The sequence below is a fragment of the Macaca mulatta genome, chromosome 3 (genome assembly GCF_049350105.2).
Source record: "Macaca mulatta isolate MMU2019108-1 chromosome 3, T2T-MMU8v2.0, whole genome shotgun sequence".
In the NCBI taxonomy this organism is placed as follows: Eukaryota; Metazoa; Chordata; class Mammalia; order Primates; family Cercopithecidae; genus Macaca; species Macaca mulatta.
In genome coordinates, this window is record NC_133408.1 from 21911993 (window position 1) to 21928954 (window position 16962).

General features: G+C 36.9%; 1 protein-coding gene across 16 annotated transcripts in view; it reads left to right on the forward strand.

The window, feature by feature from the left end:
- Positions 1-16962, forward strand: part of MRPL39 (mitochondrial ribosomal protein L39) — a 239861-nt gene that overhangs the window by 13569 nt on the left and 209330 nt on the right. For 11 of the 16 annotated variants that reach the window (XM_077995881.1, XM_077995876.1, XM_015133078.3 and 8 more), the window contains exons 7-9: positions 225-290; positions 1217-1370; positions 5286-5333. In XM_077995881.1, the coding sequence (XP_077852007.1) occupies positions 225-290; positions 1217-1370; positions 5286-5333 (268 nt within the window). Of the gene's footprint in view, positions 1-224; positions 291-1216; positions 1371-5285; positions 5334-6399; positions 6922-8142; positions 8324-8412; positions 11364-15012; positions 16549-16962 lie in introns of those variants that run through there. The other 5 variants (XM_028845395.2, XM_001105710.5, XM_015133074.3 and 2 more) reach the window with 5 other exon arrangements.

A 16962-nucleotide genomic window follows, 5' to 3' on the forward strand; every position in this document is an offset into this window, starting at 1 on the left:
ATGAGGAACAAAAAGTGTTCATTGGGTTGACACCAAGCAGGTACCTGTGACTTTGCTGAGAACAGTTTGGCAGAGTCATGGGGCTGTGGCCAGATTAAAGGGAGGTTCCAAGTGTAACCCACTCTCGAAAAGTATGGCTGAAGAGGAAGAGAAAGGGAGGAATCTTTAAACACTTTTTCACTTATTTAGGGTTAAAAAATGTTTTTTTCTTTGCTGCTTTTCAGGTACAAAATAGATTTCATAGAAGAGAAGGCATCTCAGAACCCTGAGAGAATAGTCAAGCTACACAGGTAAGTAAAAGTCTAAAAACTGGCTGCTGTGTTAGAGTAAGGCTTAGCTTTATTGTTATCTGAATGAAGCATATGACCAAAAAAGATGAATTTGTACCTTATTTTGTTCTTTTCACCTTATTTTTTTTGCTTTGTTCATTGTTTTGATATGGTGGTAAATGGAAGCTTTAAATTACCTTCAGGAACACTTGTAGTTTCTATAATCCTCATTTTATTGTTTGCTATTTTTATTTAATTTTGAGTTGAAAACCACTGTTTAAGAATGTAATTTTTAGGAGTTAGTTTTGAAACTGGGCAAGATAGTCATTGTTATGAATTGAACATGTTAATTCATATGAATATTGACTGACTAGTAATTATATATGATACATGTTAAGCCAGAATGTGCTTTCTGACACATGGATAAGAAAGGTTCACTGCTTATGATGACATTCTCCCATGGAGAGCAAGTCCCAAGACAATGCATTCTGCAGAGATGACTTCATGACCTGGATCTGTTTTCTCAACCTCCTGTTTTTATGAATTGGACTTAACTTTTTTCCTCTAGAAACTGCCCTTTGTTTCTGAACACAATCTGTCCTACACGCTGAATTCTAAACTTTGTTATATGGGTTGTTTTAAGGTTGTAGATGATCGGTTTTAGGCAGTTGAATCAGCTTGATAGCATGATGTGTTGTGTGACTCTTAAAGACCTTAAAATTTATATCAATGTTAATTAAGAAAATGGTTCATTTGATTTAATTTTCAAAGTTTTAGCCTCTTTACTTGAGGTCATTATGTCAGGGGTCATCAGAAACTAAATTGAACCATATATAATGTTCTTGATTAGGGATGCTAGCAGCAAAGAGAATGAAGAGATTTCTTTTTCAAGCTCTTACAAATTATTTGATGTTGCAGTTTTGTTTGTTTATTTTTAAATCAATCAGAATAGGTGACTTCATTGATGTGAGTGAGGGCCCTCTTATTCCAAGAACAAGTATTTGTTTCCAGTATGAAGTGTCAGCAGTTCACAATCTTCAACCCACCCAGCCAAGTCTCATACGAAGATTCCAGGGTGTGTCTTTACCCATTCACTTAAGAGTAAGTAAAGCTTAAAGTTCCAGGCCTTCCAATTTGGGTATAGATATAATTCCGGACTTGATTTTATACCAGTTTGAAGACTATAAACTTCTAATTTTTCATAAGTTATATGACACTAATATTTTGTAAACTCAGGTTTATGATTAAAAACAAAGTTGCCCACGGTGTAAATATACAGTTACAAAAGAAACATTAGTTGAAAAGATTAAATCAAATTGATGTAGTATTTAAAATTTTCAAATTAGCATAGGTGAGGGTACATTGACAGAGCGGGTATTAGAGTGCATATTGGTAAGACCTTTCTGGAATGCCTTTTAAGCTTAAATTTGGCATGATCTTCCCTCTAATTTTAATGATCCATTCATGACCCGAAGCCTGACCTTTTCCACATTGCTCCCACCCCTTGCTAATCTTTTTATTTAAATTTTTGATTTTGAGATAATTGCAGTTATAAGACATAGAGAGATCCCATGTATCTTTACTTGGTTTCCTCAATGGTAGCATCTTGCAGTACTAAAATACAGTATCACCACCAGGGTATGGACAGCAATACAATGAAGATACAGACCAATTCCTTCACCAAGCGGATCCCTCATGTTGGCCTTTTATAGACACACGCATTTACAGCCACTTCCCTCTGTTGCCCCCATTACCCTGCCTGCTTCCCCCTGCCAACTACTTATCTGTTTTCCTTTTCTATAATTTTGTTACTTCAAGAATATTACATGAATGGGATTGAACAGTATGTAATTTTTTGGGATTGGCACTTTTCACTCAGTATAATTATCTGGAGATTCATCCGAGTCATTGAGTATATCAGTAGTTCATTCATTCTTATTGCTAAGTAGTATTACTTGGTCTGGATATATCATGGTTTGTTTAACCATTCATCCATCAAAGGACATCTGAGTTCTTTTCAGTTTTTGGCTATTACAAATAAAGCTGCTGTGACATTGTGTGCAGGTTTTTGTGAATATTTCTCTGGGCTAAATATAGGAGTGCAGTTGCTGGGTTATGTGATAAGTGTATGTTTAGTTTTTTAAGAAACAACCAAATGTTCCAGAGTGACTGTACCATTTTACATTCCCACTGGCAATGTATGAGTGATCAGTTTTTCCACATCCTCACTAGCATTTGATGCTGTCAGTACTTTTTTTTGTTTTAGTCATTCTGGTACATTTGTAGTGATATCTCATTGTAGTTTTAATTTGAATTTCTCTATTAACCAGTGGTATTGATCATTCTTTTCATGTACTTATTTGCCATCTATATATCTTCATTGGTGCAATGTCTGTTTATGTCTTTTGCTAGTATTCTAATTAGATTGTTTTACTTTTTAACAGTTGAGTTTTGAGAGTTCTTTATGTGTTGTAGATATTAGTTTTTTGTTAGATATGTAGTTTTCAGATTTCTCTCTTTGTCTTTACCTTGTGTTTGTATATGTGGCTTGTTTTCTCGTTCTCTGAGCAGCCTTTTGCAGAGAAGACGTTTTTAATTTTGATGAAACTAGTTTATCAAAATTTGATCAAATTTTTGTTTTTATGGATTATGTTTTTGGGGTTAATTCTGAGAACTCTTTGATTAGCCCTAGATCCCAAAGATTTTCTCCTTTTTTTTTTCTTCCTAAAGGTTTTAGAGTTTTACATTTATTTAAATCTGTGGTCCATTTTGAGTTACTTTTTCTATGAGTGTGAGATTTAGGTTTAGGTTTAGGCTTTTTTTTTTTTTTTTTTTTTTTTTGGTGGGCTATAGATGTCAAATTGCTCCAGTACCATTCGTTGAAAAGGCCACTCTTCCTCCACTGAGTTACTTTTGCATCTTTCTTAAAAATTAGCTGAGCATATTTATGTAGGTCTATTTTGGGTCCTCTATTCTGTTCCATTGATCACGTATGTTTAGTTTTCTACCAGTACCACACAGTCTTGATTACTGTAGCTCTAAATAGGCTGTGAAATCAGGTAGAGTAATTCCTCCCTTGTTACTATTTTTTAATCAAAATTGTTTTAAGTCTTCTAGTTTATTTGAGTTTTAATGTTAGGATAATATTTTCAATCTCAACAGAGTCTTCCTGAGATCCTGATAAGAAGTCCATTAGAGCTGTATAGCAGTTTGGGGAGAATTGACATCTTTAATATGTTGAGGTTTCCAGTCTATGAACTTACTATATCTTCTTATTTATATCTTCTTTCATCGCTCTCATTTTGTAAAATCTAGCACACCTCTCATGTACGTTTGACTTTGACTTTTCTCCACATACCTGCTTCTTTTCCTAGCCTTCCCAATTTCGGAAAATGGGATCATCCTTTAACTCAAGCTTGTCCAACTCACAGCCCGTGGGCTGCATGTGGCCCAGGATGGCTTTGAATGAGACGCAAATTTGTAAACTTTCTTAACTTTCTTAAAACCTTATGAGATTTTTTTGTGACTTTTCTTTTTTTTTGTTAGCTCATTAGCTGTCATTAGTATTAGCATATTTTATGTGTGGTCCAAGACAATTCTTCTTCCAGTGTGGCCCAGGGAAGCCAAAAGATTGGATACCCCTGGTTTCCTTAGTTGTTTAAGGTAATCCTTGATTCTCTTTTTCCCTCGTAGCCATGCCCCAGCCCGTCTATCCGCAAGTCCTTTCAACTTTTAACCCTGAGACATATTCTGAATCTATGCACCTTTTAGCATCTCATCTACTACTACTTCCCTTATCCAAGTTCCTCTTTGTTTTCACTCACCTTCCTTGCTTTCACTCTTGCCCTCTACAGTGCATTTTCCACTTAGTAGCCAAAGTGATCTTTTTAATACACAATCTGTTGTGTACTTCCTCTGCCCCAAACTTTCCAATGGCTTCCCTTGAACAAATCCCAACTCTTTACCCTGTCTCACAAAGCCCTGCATTATCTGATCCCTGCTTGCTTCTCTGACTTTATCTAACACCACTCCTTTCCTCATTCACTTTATTCCAGCCACAGCTCAAGGTCTCTACACCAGCAGTTCATTCCGCCTGAGTCAGGCATGGTGTTCCCTTCAAACATACCAATCAGCTCTTTCCCTAGAAGGGTTTGTGTGTCGATATTTATTAATTTTACCTTTTATTACAGATTGTATGCAGTGTGAAATAGTCACTGGCCTGCCCATATGCCTTGGTATCACTTTCAGTTGACCTAATAAAATTGATGTGGTCATGATACACTTTGTACAGGTTTCCTTAATGCATTCTGATAATCCTCTGCTACAGGAGATTGTTAAGGACTAAGGAAATTGAGTTTAAATTTTACTATTGTCTTGGGAGGCCAAGGCAGGAGAATCGCTTGAACCCAGGAGGCGGAGGTTGCAGCGAGTGGAGATCGCACCACTGCACTCTAGCCTGGGCGACAGAGTGAGACTCCATTTCAAAAAAAAAAAAAAAATTTACTATTGTCTTTGTTAGGTTTTTTTATTCTTTAGGGTAACTTGATGAATTCTTTGGGTCTGCCATTTCAGTGTGAAGATGTCACAGTTGGTTTTTAATGACTATCTTATTATGATTTGAAGAATGACTTCTAGAATATTGAAACTGGCTATTTAAGGATTGAACCACAATCTATGGGAAAGTAGGGCAGATTTTTGCTTCCTATTAGAAGAAATGCTTTCTGTGATGGAAATGATTAAGAGGGGCAAAAGTGAAAGAAGGGCACGTTCAATCCTTAAGTGTTTTTTTCTTAAATGCTCACTGCAACCTCTGCCTCCTGGGTTTAAGCAATTGAAGAAAGCAAAAAACAAAGCAGCTATCCTATGTAGTACCTTTTTTTGCTACTTTTATAACCACTTATCTATACTAGTGCTGCCTAGCTTTTTATTTATTTTGTTCTAAAAGCTATATAGTCCGTCCCTTTTACTTTGACTTTACTACTTTATTTAGTTCATCGCAAATCTTTTCTTTTCAAGGCACATTTTACGATATGGGATAAGCTATTGGAAAGATCTCGGAAAATGGTAAGTGTTTTTGACAGCTAATGAGTACTCTTCTATAAAGAAATTCATCAAAATTAACCAATAACAACCAAAGGGGTGGGGGGAAATGAAAGAAACAAAGAGAAAGGAAAAAAGTAAGTTGTCTCAATAGTCAAAGCAGTGTTGTGATTGTTCACTAGTGTTTTGGTAAGGGTAAAGTTGTAACTTGGCAGTTCTCTTTTGATTTTGTTTGTTAATGTCATGAAAATGATATTGTAGAACTTGAAGAGAAATAATATTACTATGTAATAGTAATAGTTCTTAATAGTTGTAATGGTATCAGTTAGATCTTAGGATTTGTTTTTGTAAACTTAATGAATATTTAAAGGATTAAGATTTGTCAGTTATATTTTAAAGCTGTCTTTAGCCATTAACAGTAAATGTGCAAATGTCCTCATGTCCTGAAAAACCAGATTTGAATGTTTGTGTTTTTGTAGTTTATTCTTTGTCATTAGCATTTAGACTTCATGAGTAGGAATGATAGTATTTTTTTTTTTTGAGACAGAGTCTTGTTCTGTCTCCCAGACTGGAGTGCAGTGGTGCGATCTCGGCTCACTGCAACCTCCACCCCCCGGGTTCAAGCAATTCTCGTGCCTCAGCCTCCCAAGTAGCTGGGACTACAGTGCCCACCACTACGTCCAGCTAATTTTTTTGTATTTTTAGTAGAGACAGGGTTTTACTGTGTTAGCCAGGATGGTCTCGATCTCCTGACCTCCTGATCCACCCGCCTTGGCCTCCCAAAGTACTGGGATTACAGGCATGAGCCTCTGCGCCCGACCTGAGTGATTGTATTTCTTGACCACAACTATCCCTGTTTCCTATTTCATAGGTTAAGTGTGCCTCTTTTACTTAGGTTATCTGATAGCTGTCCTGTGTAATCTGGCCTCATTAGGCCTTCCTCCTTATCCTGATTGCCCACAATGACACAAACACTCTGGTTAAGCTTGCAAGCACATTAAGCATCACACATTAAACTTATTTTCAAGTTTGCTTAGTTTTTCTTTCTGGACTCCATTTCCCATTCTCTTTCTGTCTATTTACCACACAGTCGTTCTTCACTACCTCGCCCGAGTCATACCTCCTCCGTGGAACAGTCTCAGAGTGATCTCTAACAAATAATTACTCATTCATATAAGTTTGTGCTTGATTGTATACATCCACATACTGTTTTTTGATTGTTTTCTTTGCCTGTACAGTTATCTTCTACCAAGCCTTTCAGGATTTGTTTTATTTGTGTAAGCCCAAAGTTTGAACACAACATTAGCACATGAAGGGGTTACCCAAGAAATATTTATTGACAGTTTTTCATAATGATATATAAACCTAGTTTTATTAATGACTGTACAGATAGGAATTATTGTTTACGGACTTCATCATAATGTTCTTGGGTAAGGGGTATATAAATTTTTTTTCTAAGGAGAAGAAATTATCTTTGAATGGAGAGAGTAATTTTCTCTTTTTAGTTGGTCACAGTGATCGTTTTAGATTAAGAAACTAAAGAAGAAATGTTCAGCATGTTTACTTGGAGTTAAGTAAAATTAAAAACAATTTAAAAAAGAAACAAAAGAAATGAATATTAAATAAATAGTTTGGGAAACTGAAGAAGCAATAGTGACTGAACACTTTAAAAGGAATGAAAAATGTAGAAAAGCAGTAGAGACAGTGTCTTACCTAGAATATCTAATGATGTTAGTCAATACATATTTTTTCAAACATTTATTCTAGTTTAGTTGCTTTTTTCTACTGTCCATTTTGCTTTTCTGAAGGGATTAGATTAAACGTGGTTCATTGATTCAACACAGACTTACGATAGTTTATTGTGTACCAGGTACTGTTATGGTCTGGTGGTACAAAAAAATGAATAAAATGTACTTGCTGCCTTAGGGAAGTAATGTTGATTGATAATTAGACTTATACGGAGACAGTTCAGGTGTACATGTGGGGCTCTGGCATAAAGAAGAGGACTCAGACCAAGCTGGGGAGTTGCTTAAGGAAGGCTTCCAGGAATTGGAGTCTCTTAAGCTGATCTTAAAGGGTGAATAAAAGTGGACCATGCAGATACTCTGTTGGAGAATGGGTTGGAGGTTATCTCAGAGGAAGTCACTTGCCTACATAGAGAACATGATGAATGTAAGATGAATTTGAATGTACAGGTCACATGTAGGGTAGGTAATCAGTCAGTCCGTAAACAGAATATGAGGGGCTTGTGTTCCATGTTGTGGAACTTGCATTCCTGACTTTCCTCCTCCACCTCACTGAGATAATAGAGAGTAACTGGAGAATTTTGAGTAGGGAAGTGACCTGTTGATCAGCTATTCTTATTTAAAAGCTCATTGTAGGGGTATCATGGGATATAGCTATGACTTAAGCCAAGAGTTCTGTTAGGGGGATAGAAGAGAATGAGGCCCTAAAGTTCAGCCACGATAGGGAGAAGGACTGTGAGAGTTAACTTAGGCTGAATGAGTAGGACTGTTGATGGAATATGCAGGTAGGAAGAAGAGAGTGAATTCTTGAATGCTGTCCTTAGGTAGCCGGGTGGAGCCCTTTACCAAGATAGATGATGCAGGCAGGACAGGTTTTGGGGGTGTTGAATTCAGATTTAGCTGTGTCTGTTTGATGAGTCTGAGTGACACAGAATAGAAATAGGGACATAGAGATATCTATTTAGACTAAATCTGTAATATGCTTTATTCTAAATGGAATTATACTCCAAAAGAAAATAAACTGATTTAAAATAGCTTGTTACAGCACTTCAGGTGTTTTTTCTTACACTAATGATTTTGTTTTACAGCTGAAAAGTAAAATGGCAAACTTGAGAAGCCTAGGTATAATATGCCTTAGATTATATTTTTGAATGGAATTATTGTTCTTTACCTGATAATTTATATTGGTTACTTAGCCTTTAAATCTTTCTCCTTACCTAACTTTCTGTAATAATTACTATTGAAGGAGAAAGATAAAGGGTCATTATAAGAGGGCTATGAAATGATTTAAAATGGTGGGTGAAGGGGTAAAACTGAAAGTGTTTATTAGGAAAGTAAAGCTATTCATGTTTTCACAGGTAACTGAAGATCAAACTAAACCAACAGAGGAATGTACATCTACCTAATAACTTTCTAAAATTTAAATAAGTTTAATAAATTAAAATAAATGTTTTTAATATGTTTGTGTGTGCTTATACAGATTAACCCTTTCTCCCCAAAATTAATAGTGATCTTTACTTTTTCTTTTCTCTAAAGTATGAAACACTTCATGTTGCTCAAATGGAAACTGTACAGAAACAGGTTATTCCCTTCCTTCTCCGTGGATGCAACACTTTGGCATGTTTTCTCTTTTTTTTTCCTGCAGATCTAGGCAGATACATACAAATATAAATGTAATTTCTAAAAAACATAAATAGGATCATACTATACTTGCTTGCATTTTTTGCCAAACAGTGGCACAGTAAACATCCTTGTGCAAAAATGGCAAATGTTTGTAGTAAATAACGTTAACTGAGTATTTATCATGTGCTGGGCCTTGTGCTAAGCTCATCACCTGAAACCTTTTGTGTAATCCCCACAGTGACCTGTTGAGAAGATATTTCTATTTTTTAAATGAGGAAACAGCATAGAGCTTGAAAGTGGTAAAGTGGGAATTTGAACGGAGACAGTTTCACTCACATGCTCTTATGTTCTACGTTGCCTTATGTATAAATAATTTTGTAGGAATAGCTTTCTGGCAGTGGAATTATTGACAGGCGCTACCAGATGCTGGCTTCCCAAAGGTTTTGCCGAATGTTACTCCCAGTAACAGTGTCTGAGAGTGCCTGTTTACCCACACCTTGAGTAAGCCTTGGTAATCAGTCTTACAAAAATATTTTGCCAAAAAGTTTCTGCTTCAGTGTCAGCAAGTTTTCTGTGTCTTGTGCACAGGCTTCCTCTGAAGGCTGTATTTTTTTTTTTTTTTTTCTGGGTGAGGTCAGTCCATATCTTCCTGTTTCTTGATTAACTTTCTCATTTTGCTAGCATTTGTCTCTATGCTCCTTTCTAGGAAAAAATGTCTAAGAGGTGAGCCATTGCATGTCCAAAGTGGGTTCTGCACTTGTATTTGATGAACTATTAAGCTAGATACAGAATTCTAGATTGAAAAGTAGTTTTCTCTTCGAACTTTGAAAGCAGCTCAGTTATTTTCTGGCATCTGATTTTGCTAATAAAAGGTCTGATGCCAGTCTGATTCTTGTTCCTTTTTATGTAACCTGTTCTCTGCATCCCCTTCCCTCAACACACTCTGGACACTTAGGATCTTTTTATTCTTGGTGGTGTAAAGTTCGACAATCCTGTACCCGTATCTAGGTCTTTAGTCAGTTATTCTGCTTGGTACGTAGGCGGTCCTTTCAATTTTCGACATCTCTCTTTTATGTTTTTTTACTTTTTTTGTTCTTTCTTTTCTCTGGAGGTTCTTTGTTTCTCTAATACCGTTCAGCTGTATTTGCATCTTCTATATTGGTCCTCCGTATTTTTTTCCCTTTCTCTATTATTTTTCCTGCATTTATATTTTACTTGTAATACATTATGTCAAGCATATTTTAATTTCTGAAAGCTGTCTTTTGCTTCTCTTTCATAGAATCCTTTTCAGGTTTTTGGATGTGATGTTTTTTCATGAAGCTCTCTGAAGATATCGATATAATTGGTATTCATTTGTTCATTCACTTTCTAGTCCCTGAATTATCTCTTTTCTCTGGTGACAGATTTTTTATCTTAGTCTTTCACTTACATGTTTCAGGCTTTTTTCAAATGTCTTATGTTTATTGGCTGTCAGTTTGTAATTGAAAATGTGGATGTAGGGAGGTTGAGTGGCAGCTCTGTGGTTTGAGCAAGGTTTGGCTTCTTGTAGGCATCACTAAGGATGAGTAGGTGAATCTGGCTGGTAGCACGAGGGTTTGTAAAATGCTAGAATGAAGAGGTCTTGTCTTGGCTACTGATTTCTAAATTGACTCCTAGTTTTATGCAGACTGTTCTTTCACTGACTTTATAAAAGATCCCTTTGATATTTTACATGGGGCACTCCTTGGATTTAGGTCATTCTGTATTTGAAGATGGGGTAGTGTTCAACCAGTTCGTATACAGGCCTTTAATTAATTCCTTTCTTTTTAATTAGTTTAGATTCAATTAATTCCTCTACTGTCTTCTATCATCTATGAACTTCTGCCGTCTCTGATCTAAGGCCCAGTTGGGCCGCTTGGCTGCCTCTGATGGAACTTCCTCCACCTGTTTTCTAGGTGGTGACGTTCTCTAGTGTTTTATTAGTTACTTAGCTTTTTGTCTTTTAGAATTTGGTTGACATCTCTTGTTTATTGATTTTTTTTCCCATTCTCTTTGTTGTTTGTGAATTTATATACTTCAACATTTTTTTCTCTTAAAAATTGTGAAATATTTGAGCATACAGAAGAGTACAGAGAATAATTTCACAAACTTGTTTGAGTGGGTGTTTTTCATGCTTTTTGGGCAACTAGCACTGTTTGAACACCTGCTTTTTGGCAACTTCCCACTCCATGGATCCTACCTTACCCAGTAGAAGAATGAAATTTAATTTCCTACCCTTCCTTACAGCTACGGCTGAGACAGGTAGCGTGGGCTCACCAATTAGACATACCTGTGTGAAATCTGGAAGCAAGTACTTTGCAGACAAGAGTAGTTGTTGAGAGGAGCAGTGATGTGGTTTTCAATGCAGCAGTGGCAGAGGTCCCATGTAATGGTGCAAGGTGTGGAGGCTGTGCTTAGCAGTTTTTCCCCCACAGCTGCTCCAGGGTATAAAAATCGGTGTTTTTTTGAGCCTCATAGTCCTGACCTCCAGGCCTGAGACTTGTGAGCCATTTTTTTTCTGTTTGTTTAAACTAGCAAGTGTAGATCCTGTTGTTTATAACCAAGAGTGTTGATATACAGCCACTATTTAATTGTAACCACTGTCAACCTTTTTCCTTATTTACTTCATATCGTTTTGTGTTTAAATAAAGGAAAAACTGCACATCCATTGAAGATCTTGTTACGTCATTTCCTTACTCTCACAAAGAACCACTATCCTGTTTGTACCTGTCCTTACTCTTCATGATTTTATATTTTTTACTACAATCCATATTATTCTGTGTATTTTAAAACTAAACATAATTAGTTTCATAATATATATCCTTTTGCAATTTGCTTTTATTGCTCATCATTGTTTTTTATGTATAGCATGTTGATACATGTAAATAGTACATTCATTTCAACTGCTATATAGTATTTCATTATATGATTAATCCTATCATTAATTCATTTTCCTATTGATGACCACTGAGGATGTTATTGGCTTTTGAGTATTACAGTATTGCAGAAAATATCCTTGTGCATGTTTCTTTGTGTACACATTTGATAATATCTCCAGGGCCTGTACCACAGTGGACCATGCATCTTCAGCTTTACTAAATATTAACCGGCTGCCACAATAGTTATACCAGTTTACTCTCCATCAGCAGTATGAGCATTCCCATTTCTCCACTCCCTCATTAACATTTATTATATTCAGACATTCAGATATTTTGTTGGTCGAATATGCACGATCCTATCTCATTTAATTTGCTTAATACTGAGCATATAGTACCAATAAGCACGTCTTCATTTGTTTTTATGAATTACCAGTTTATAACCTTTGCCCCTTTTTTACAATTGGATTTTTGGTCATCTTATATTAATAGTGTGTGTGTATATATATATATATATTTTTTTTTTTTTTCTTGAGAACAAGTCTCACTCTGTTGCCCAAGCTATAGTGCAGTGGCACGATCTTGGCTCTCTGCAGCCTCTGCCTACTGGATTCAAGCGATTCCCCTGCTTCAGCCTCCTGAGTAGCCAAGTAGCTGGGATTACAGGCAAGTGCCACCACACCCAGCTACTTTTTATATTTTTAGTAGAGATGGGGTTTCACCATGTTGCCAGGCTGGTCTCCAACTTCTGGCCCCTAGTGATCTACACTCCTTGGCCTCCCAAAGTGCTAGGATTATAAGTATAAGCCATTGCACCTGACTGGTTCTTTATATTTTTAGAAAGTTAAACCCTTGTGGGCCAGGTGCAAAAAAAGAAAGAAAGTTAAACCCTTGTCACTACAAATATTTCTCTTGTCTGGCTTACCTTTTTGTTTCTGTTGTCTTTAGTTTTAAGGTAGACAATTCATCTTATCCTCTATGATTTATATTTATGAAATTTAAAAAAGCCTTCCCTAAGTTGATGTTATAAAGCAGCCTACTGCATTGTTTATTTTAAAGTCTTGATTTTCACATTTAATTGTATAATTTATTTGAAGTTTACTTTTTGCATATAGAGTGAGGAAAGGGACCTAATTTTGAATCACCCTCTCCTTCACAAGGATAGGCAGTTCTTCTGGACCATTATTTCCTCTCTACTCTTTTTCTTTTTCTTTTTTTTTTTTTTTGAGATGGAGTTTTACTCTTGTTGCCCAGGCTGGAGTGCAATGGCGTGATCTCGGCTCACTGCAGCCTCTGCTTCCTGGGTTCAAGTGATTGTCCTGCCTCAGCCTCCTGAGTGGCTGGGATTACAGGTGTCTGCCCCCACGACCAACTAATTTTTGTATTTTTAGTAGAGATGGGGTTTCACCATGTTGGCCAGGCTGGTCTCAAACTCCTGACCTCAGGTGATCCGCCCACCTCATTCTCCCGAAGTGCTGGGATTACAAGTGTGAGCCACTGTGCCCAGCCTATTTCCTCTCTACTCTTTTTTTTTTTTTTTTTTTTTTTTGAGACGGAGTCTCGCTGTGTCGCCCAGGCTGGAGTGCAGTGGCCGGATCTCAGCTCACTGCAAGCTCTGCTCCCGGGTTTTTACGCCATTCTCCTGCCTCAGCCTCCCGAGTAGCCGGGACTACAGGCGCCCGCCACCTCGCCCGGCTAGTTTTTTGTATTTTTTAGTAGAGACGGGGTTTCACCGTGTTAGCCAGGATGGTCTCGAACTCCTGACCTCGTGATCCGCCCGTCTCGGCCTCCCAAAGTGCTGGGATTACAGGCTTGAGCCACCGCGCCCGGCCTCCTCTCTACTCTTAATGATTGTGCCATGCTGTCATATAAAAGGTTCCTTTCAGTGCCTGGGTCTGCTTCATTGGTCCATTTATCTGTCCATGTACCACTGTAACACCGTTTTAACAACTATAGCTTTATAACAAGTTTTGATTTCTCTTATGGTGAGTTCTCCTTTCCTATTCTTTTTCAAAATTTTCATGTTTATTGTAGGGTCAGCTTGTTAACTTCTTAGTTGTCTTAAAATCTGTTTTGTCTGATAATGACATTCCTATGTCGGGTTTCCTTTTAATGGTATATATTTTTCCATTCCTTTCAACTTTTTCATGTCATTATTTTTTAGATTTTCTCTTAAGAGCATATAGAAATCTTTTTTTTTTTTCCTTTCTTAAACCCATTCTCCTAAAATGATTGTGGATTTGGCGGTTTCTCCTTATGGTTAAATCAGCATTTGCTTATTTTATTTTAAGATGATTTTGTTAGCACTTTGTGTTCTGGTTTGGGATTTTTAAACGTGGTGACAAATTGCTTCTTTTTATCATTTAAATAATGATCCTCTCTATCTCAGTAATAATGATTTTTTCCTTTAATCTAGTTTTCTTAATCTGTTTTTTTAAAAAAATCAGGTTCTATTGTTAATACTAGTTTTTTTTTTTTTAGTATTTACCTGGTATATTCTTACTTTCAACATTTTTATGTTGTTAGGTTTTAAGTCTGTCTTGTAAATAGCATAAAACTATTATTTCCTTTTAAATCTAGTCTTTGAATTACTGTCTTTTAGTAGATAAATTTTAATTTGTATTCACTTTACTGTGATTATCATTTCTTTGCATTATTTTTTCTCCTTTCCTGTCATAAGTTGGATTGATCCAGTTTTCCTTATTTTCCCTTTCTTTTTACTTTGTTTTAGAAGTTAGTGTTTCATTCATAAGTGTACCGTTATTTAATCTATTCCCTATTTATGGTTGATTTTTAATTTTTGTTACTGTACTAATACTTCTGTTAGTAGCCTTGTACATATATGATTTCACATGTGTGCTAGTAGCTCTGTAAAATACATTGTTATACCTGATTCCAGGTCAAAGAGTATATGTATTTTAACTTTTAATAAATATGATAATCTTTTAAAGATAAATTTATCCAGTAAGCGGATTTTATATGTCATATGTGATTACATATATTGAAGGAAAGGAGAAATATTTTGTTTTAGGAGTGGCTACTACTGCAGTGTTATTTTTGAAGCATCTCAAAATTGGTTGTTACTATGTCAGGATTACCTGTTGAGAAAAAAATTCCGGAGACAAAATTTCATACATATATTTATAATAATGAAAGTTCTTAAAGCAAACTTGGATACCAGCTTCCTGATCTGCAGGATTTAGGGAAAACCAAATTGATGCTTGAGCATCTGTAAGGAATCCATTCACGTCAACTTGAAAAACAGTTCCTCAAATTGGGACACAGATATGCCAGGTACAGACAGTCCACAATATTAGAACAAGTTGAATTTTCAACATCAGTGGGTACTTGGATACATTTCTCATTCAATTTAAGCAACTGAGCAAGGTCCTGAGCTGGGTGTAATACCAAAAAATTAAAAAGGATTCTCCTTTCCTACAGAAGCTCCATCTAGAAGAGAGGATAATGTATACATAAGTAACAAACCAAACATGGGGCACAAATGTGAAGCACGTTTACGGAGGAGCTATAATCTGCTTTGGGAGCATGGAGGAGAAAGATCACTTCCGGTTAGAACCCTTTTTGGAGTTCTTTTACTATGTGCTTGGCCTGGGTTAAGAGAGCACATTGCTGAGCTGCTAGCATTTGAGAAAGGACAATTTTCCTAAGTGGAGACTGGGTATGATTGTTGAAGCCTTGCAGCACAGGTGAGAGGGTGAGATGGGATGGCATTGACGTTTGTGGCTGTCTCATTAATCAACCCATTACTTGCAAAGCAAGAACTCGCACCCAATTCCTTCTCATTGACTTTCCCTCTCTGTTGCACTAGGCAGTAGCTGATAGATTAGGGTTAGTTAGTATCAGGTCATCGGTTGGTTGCAGCTGGTGGTAGAACATAGGGCAGCTGGTTTCGGGGCAGTGGGTGGGGAGCGCAGGGGAGGTCAGGTGTATTTCATTGAGGTGGTTAGGATGGTTTTGGTGATGAGGGATGATGAGACTTCATTGGAATTTCATTGCTGCTTATCTCTAGAGAGGTCAACCACAAGACATCTCTTATCACTTAGCCTATGTGGCAGACTCTCATTACACGGTGAATAGTGTGTAAACAGATCCATATGTTGCAGGATTTCTGCTGAGCACCATTCCTAGTAGCAACATCAACAGTAGCATCGTGTATAAAACTACTGTTTCCTCAGAGCTGGTTTATGATCCACCTGAATCTGAACTGCCTGGTCAGCCCGGTAAAAATGTAGTGTCCTCAGCTCCATTACAGTATTACAATCAGTGGGAGTGGGAGTCTAGGAGCTTGGGAATATGCATCTTGACAAGCTTCCCAGGTGAGAATCCTTTGATCTTCAGTTATATATAGAACTTTTCACTTAATTGTCTGCTGTGATGAACTTTTATTTACCAAAAATCATTTCTTTCAGCTTAGTGGCATAGTGAAAGTGAAATGTTCACTGTATTTAAACTCATTTCTGTAGTTAGACTTGGACTTTTAGGATATACTAGGTTAAGTGCTAGTGAGCTGGGAAATCCCTGAGCATTACAGAGAAGGGCGGAAGAGTGACTGAATATAGAGAAGACACCATTGTGATGACATTTGAGGAACCCACCTAAAAAATTCCAGTACTTGTATGTCTTAGATGAATGAAGACTAATACTAGTACACTTAGATTTGTTAAAACACTATAGTAACAGGCTGGGTGTGGTGGCTCACGCCTGTAATCCCAGCACTTTGGGAGGCCGAGACGGGTGGATCACCTGAGGTCAGGCGTTCGAGACCAGCCTGGCCAATATGGTGAAACCCCGTCTCTACTTAAAATACAAAAAATTAGCTGGGCGTGGTGGTACGTATCTGTAATCCCAGCCACTCGGGAGGCTGAGGTAGGAGAATCGAACCTTGGAGGCAGAGGTTGCAGTGAGCTGAGATTGCGCCATTGCACTCCAGACTGGGGGACAAGAGCAAGAGTTTGTCTCAAAAAAAAAAAAAAAACAAAAAACCAAAAAAACTACAGTAATAGACAAGGAAAAAAAAAAACTTATGTGAACATTATTTCACTTACCCTTATTGCTATGGGAGAATTTGAAACCCAGAGTGGAAAGTTAAACTCTTATGTGCAAGTTTTTCCTGCTAGTTTCACTGTTTTCCAGTTGTTATTAGTAGAGAACCACATGCTCAGCCAGCTTTTTGTACTTGTGTCCCATCTATGAACTCTACTATTTTTCTTTAAGCTCCCTTTTTTCTTCACATTTCCTCACTTTCTTGAGGTATTCGCTATCACCTATTTTCAGAAAATTTCTAGTATTCTATGTTCTGTATATATTCTTCAGTCCTCTGACTTGACTTTTTTTCTCATATTCCTCCATTTTTTTTCTCCTTAATTTTGT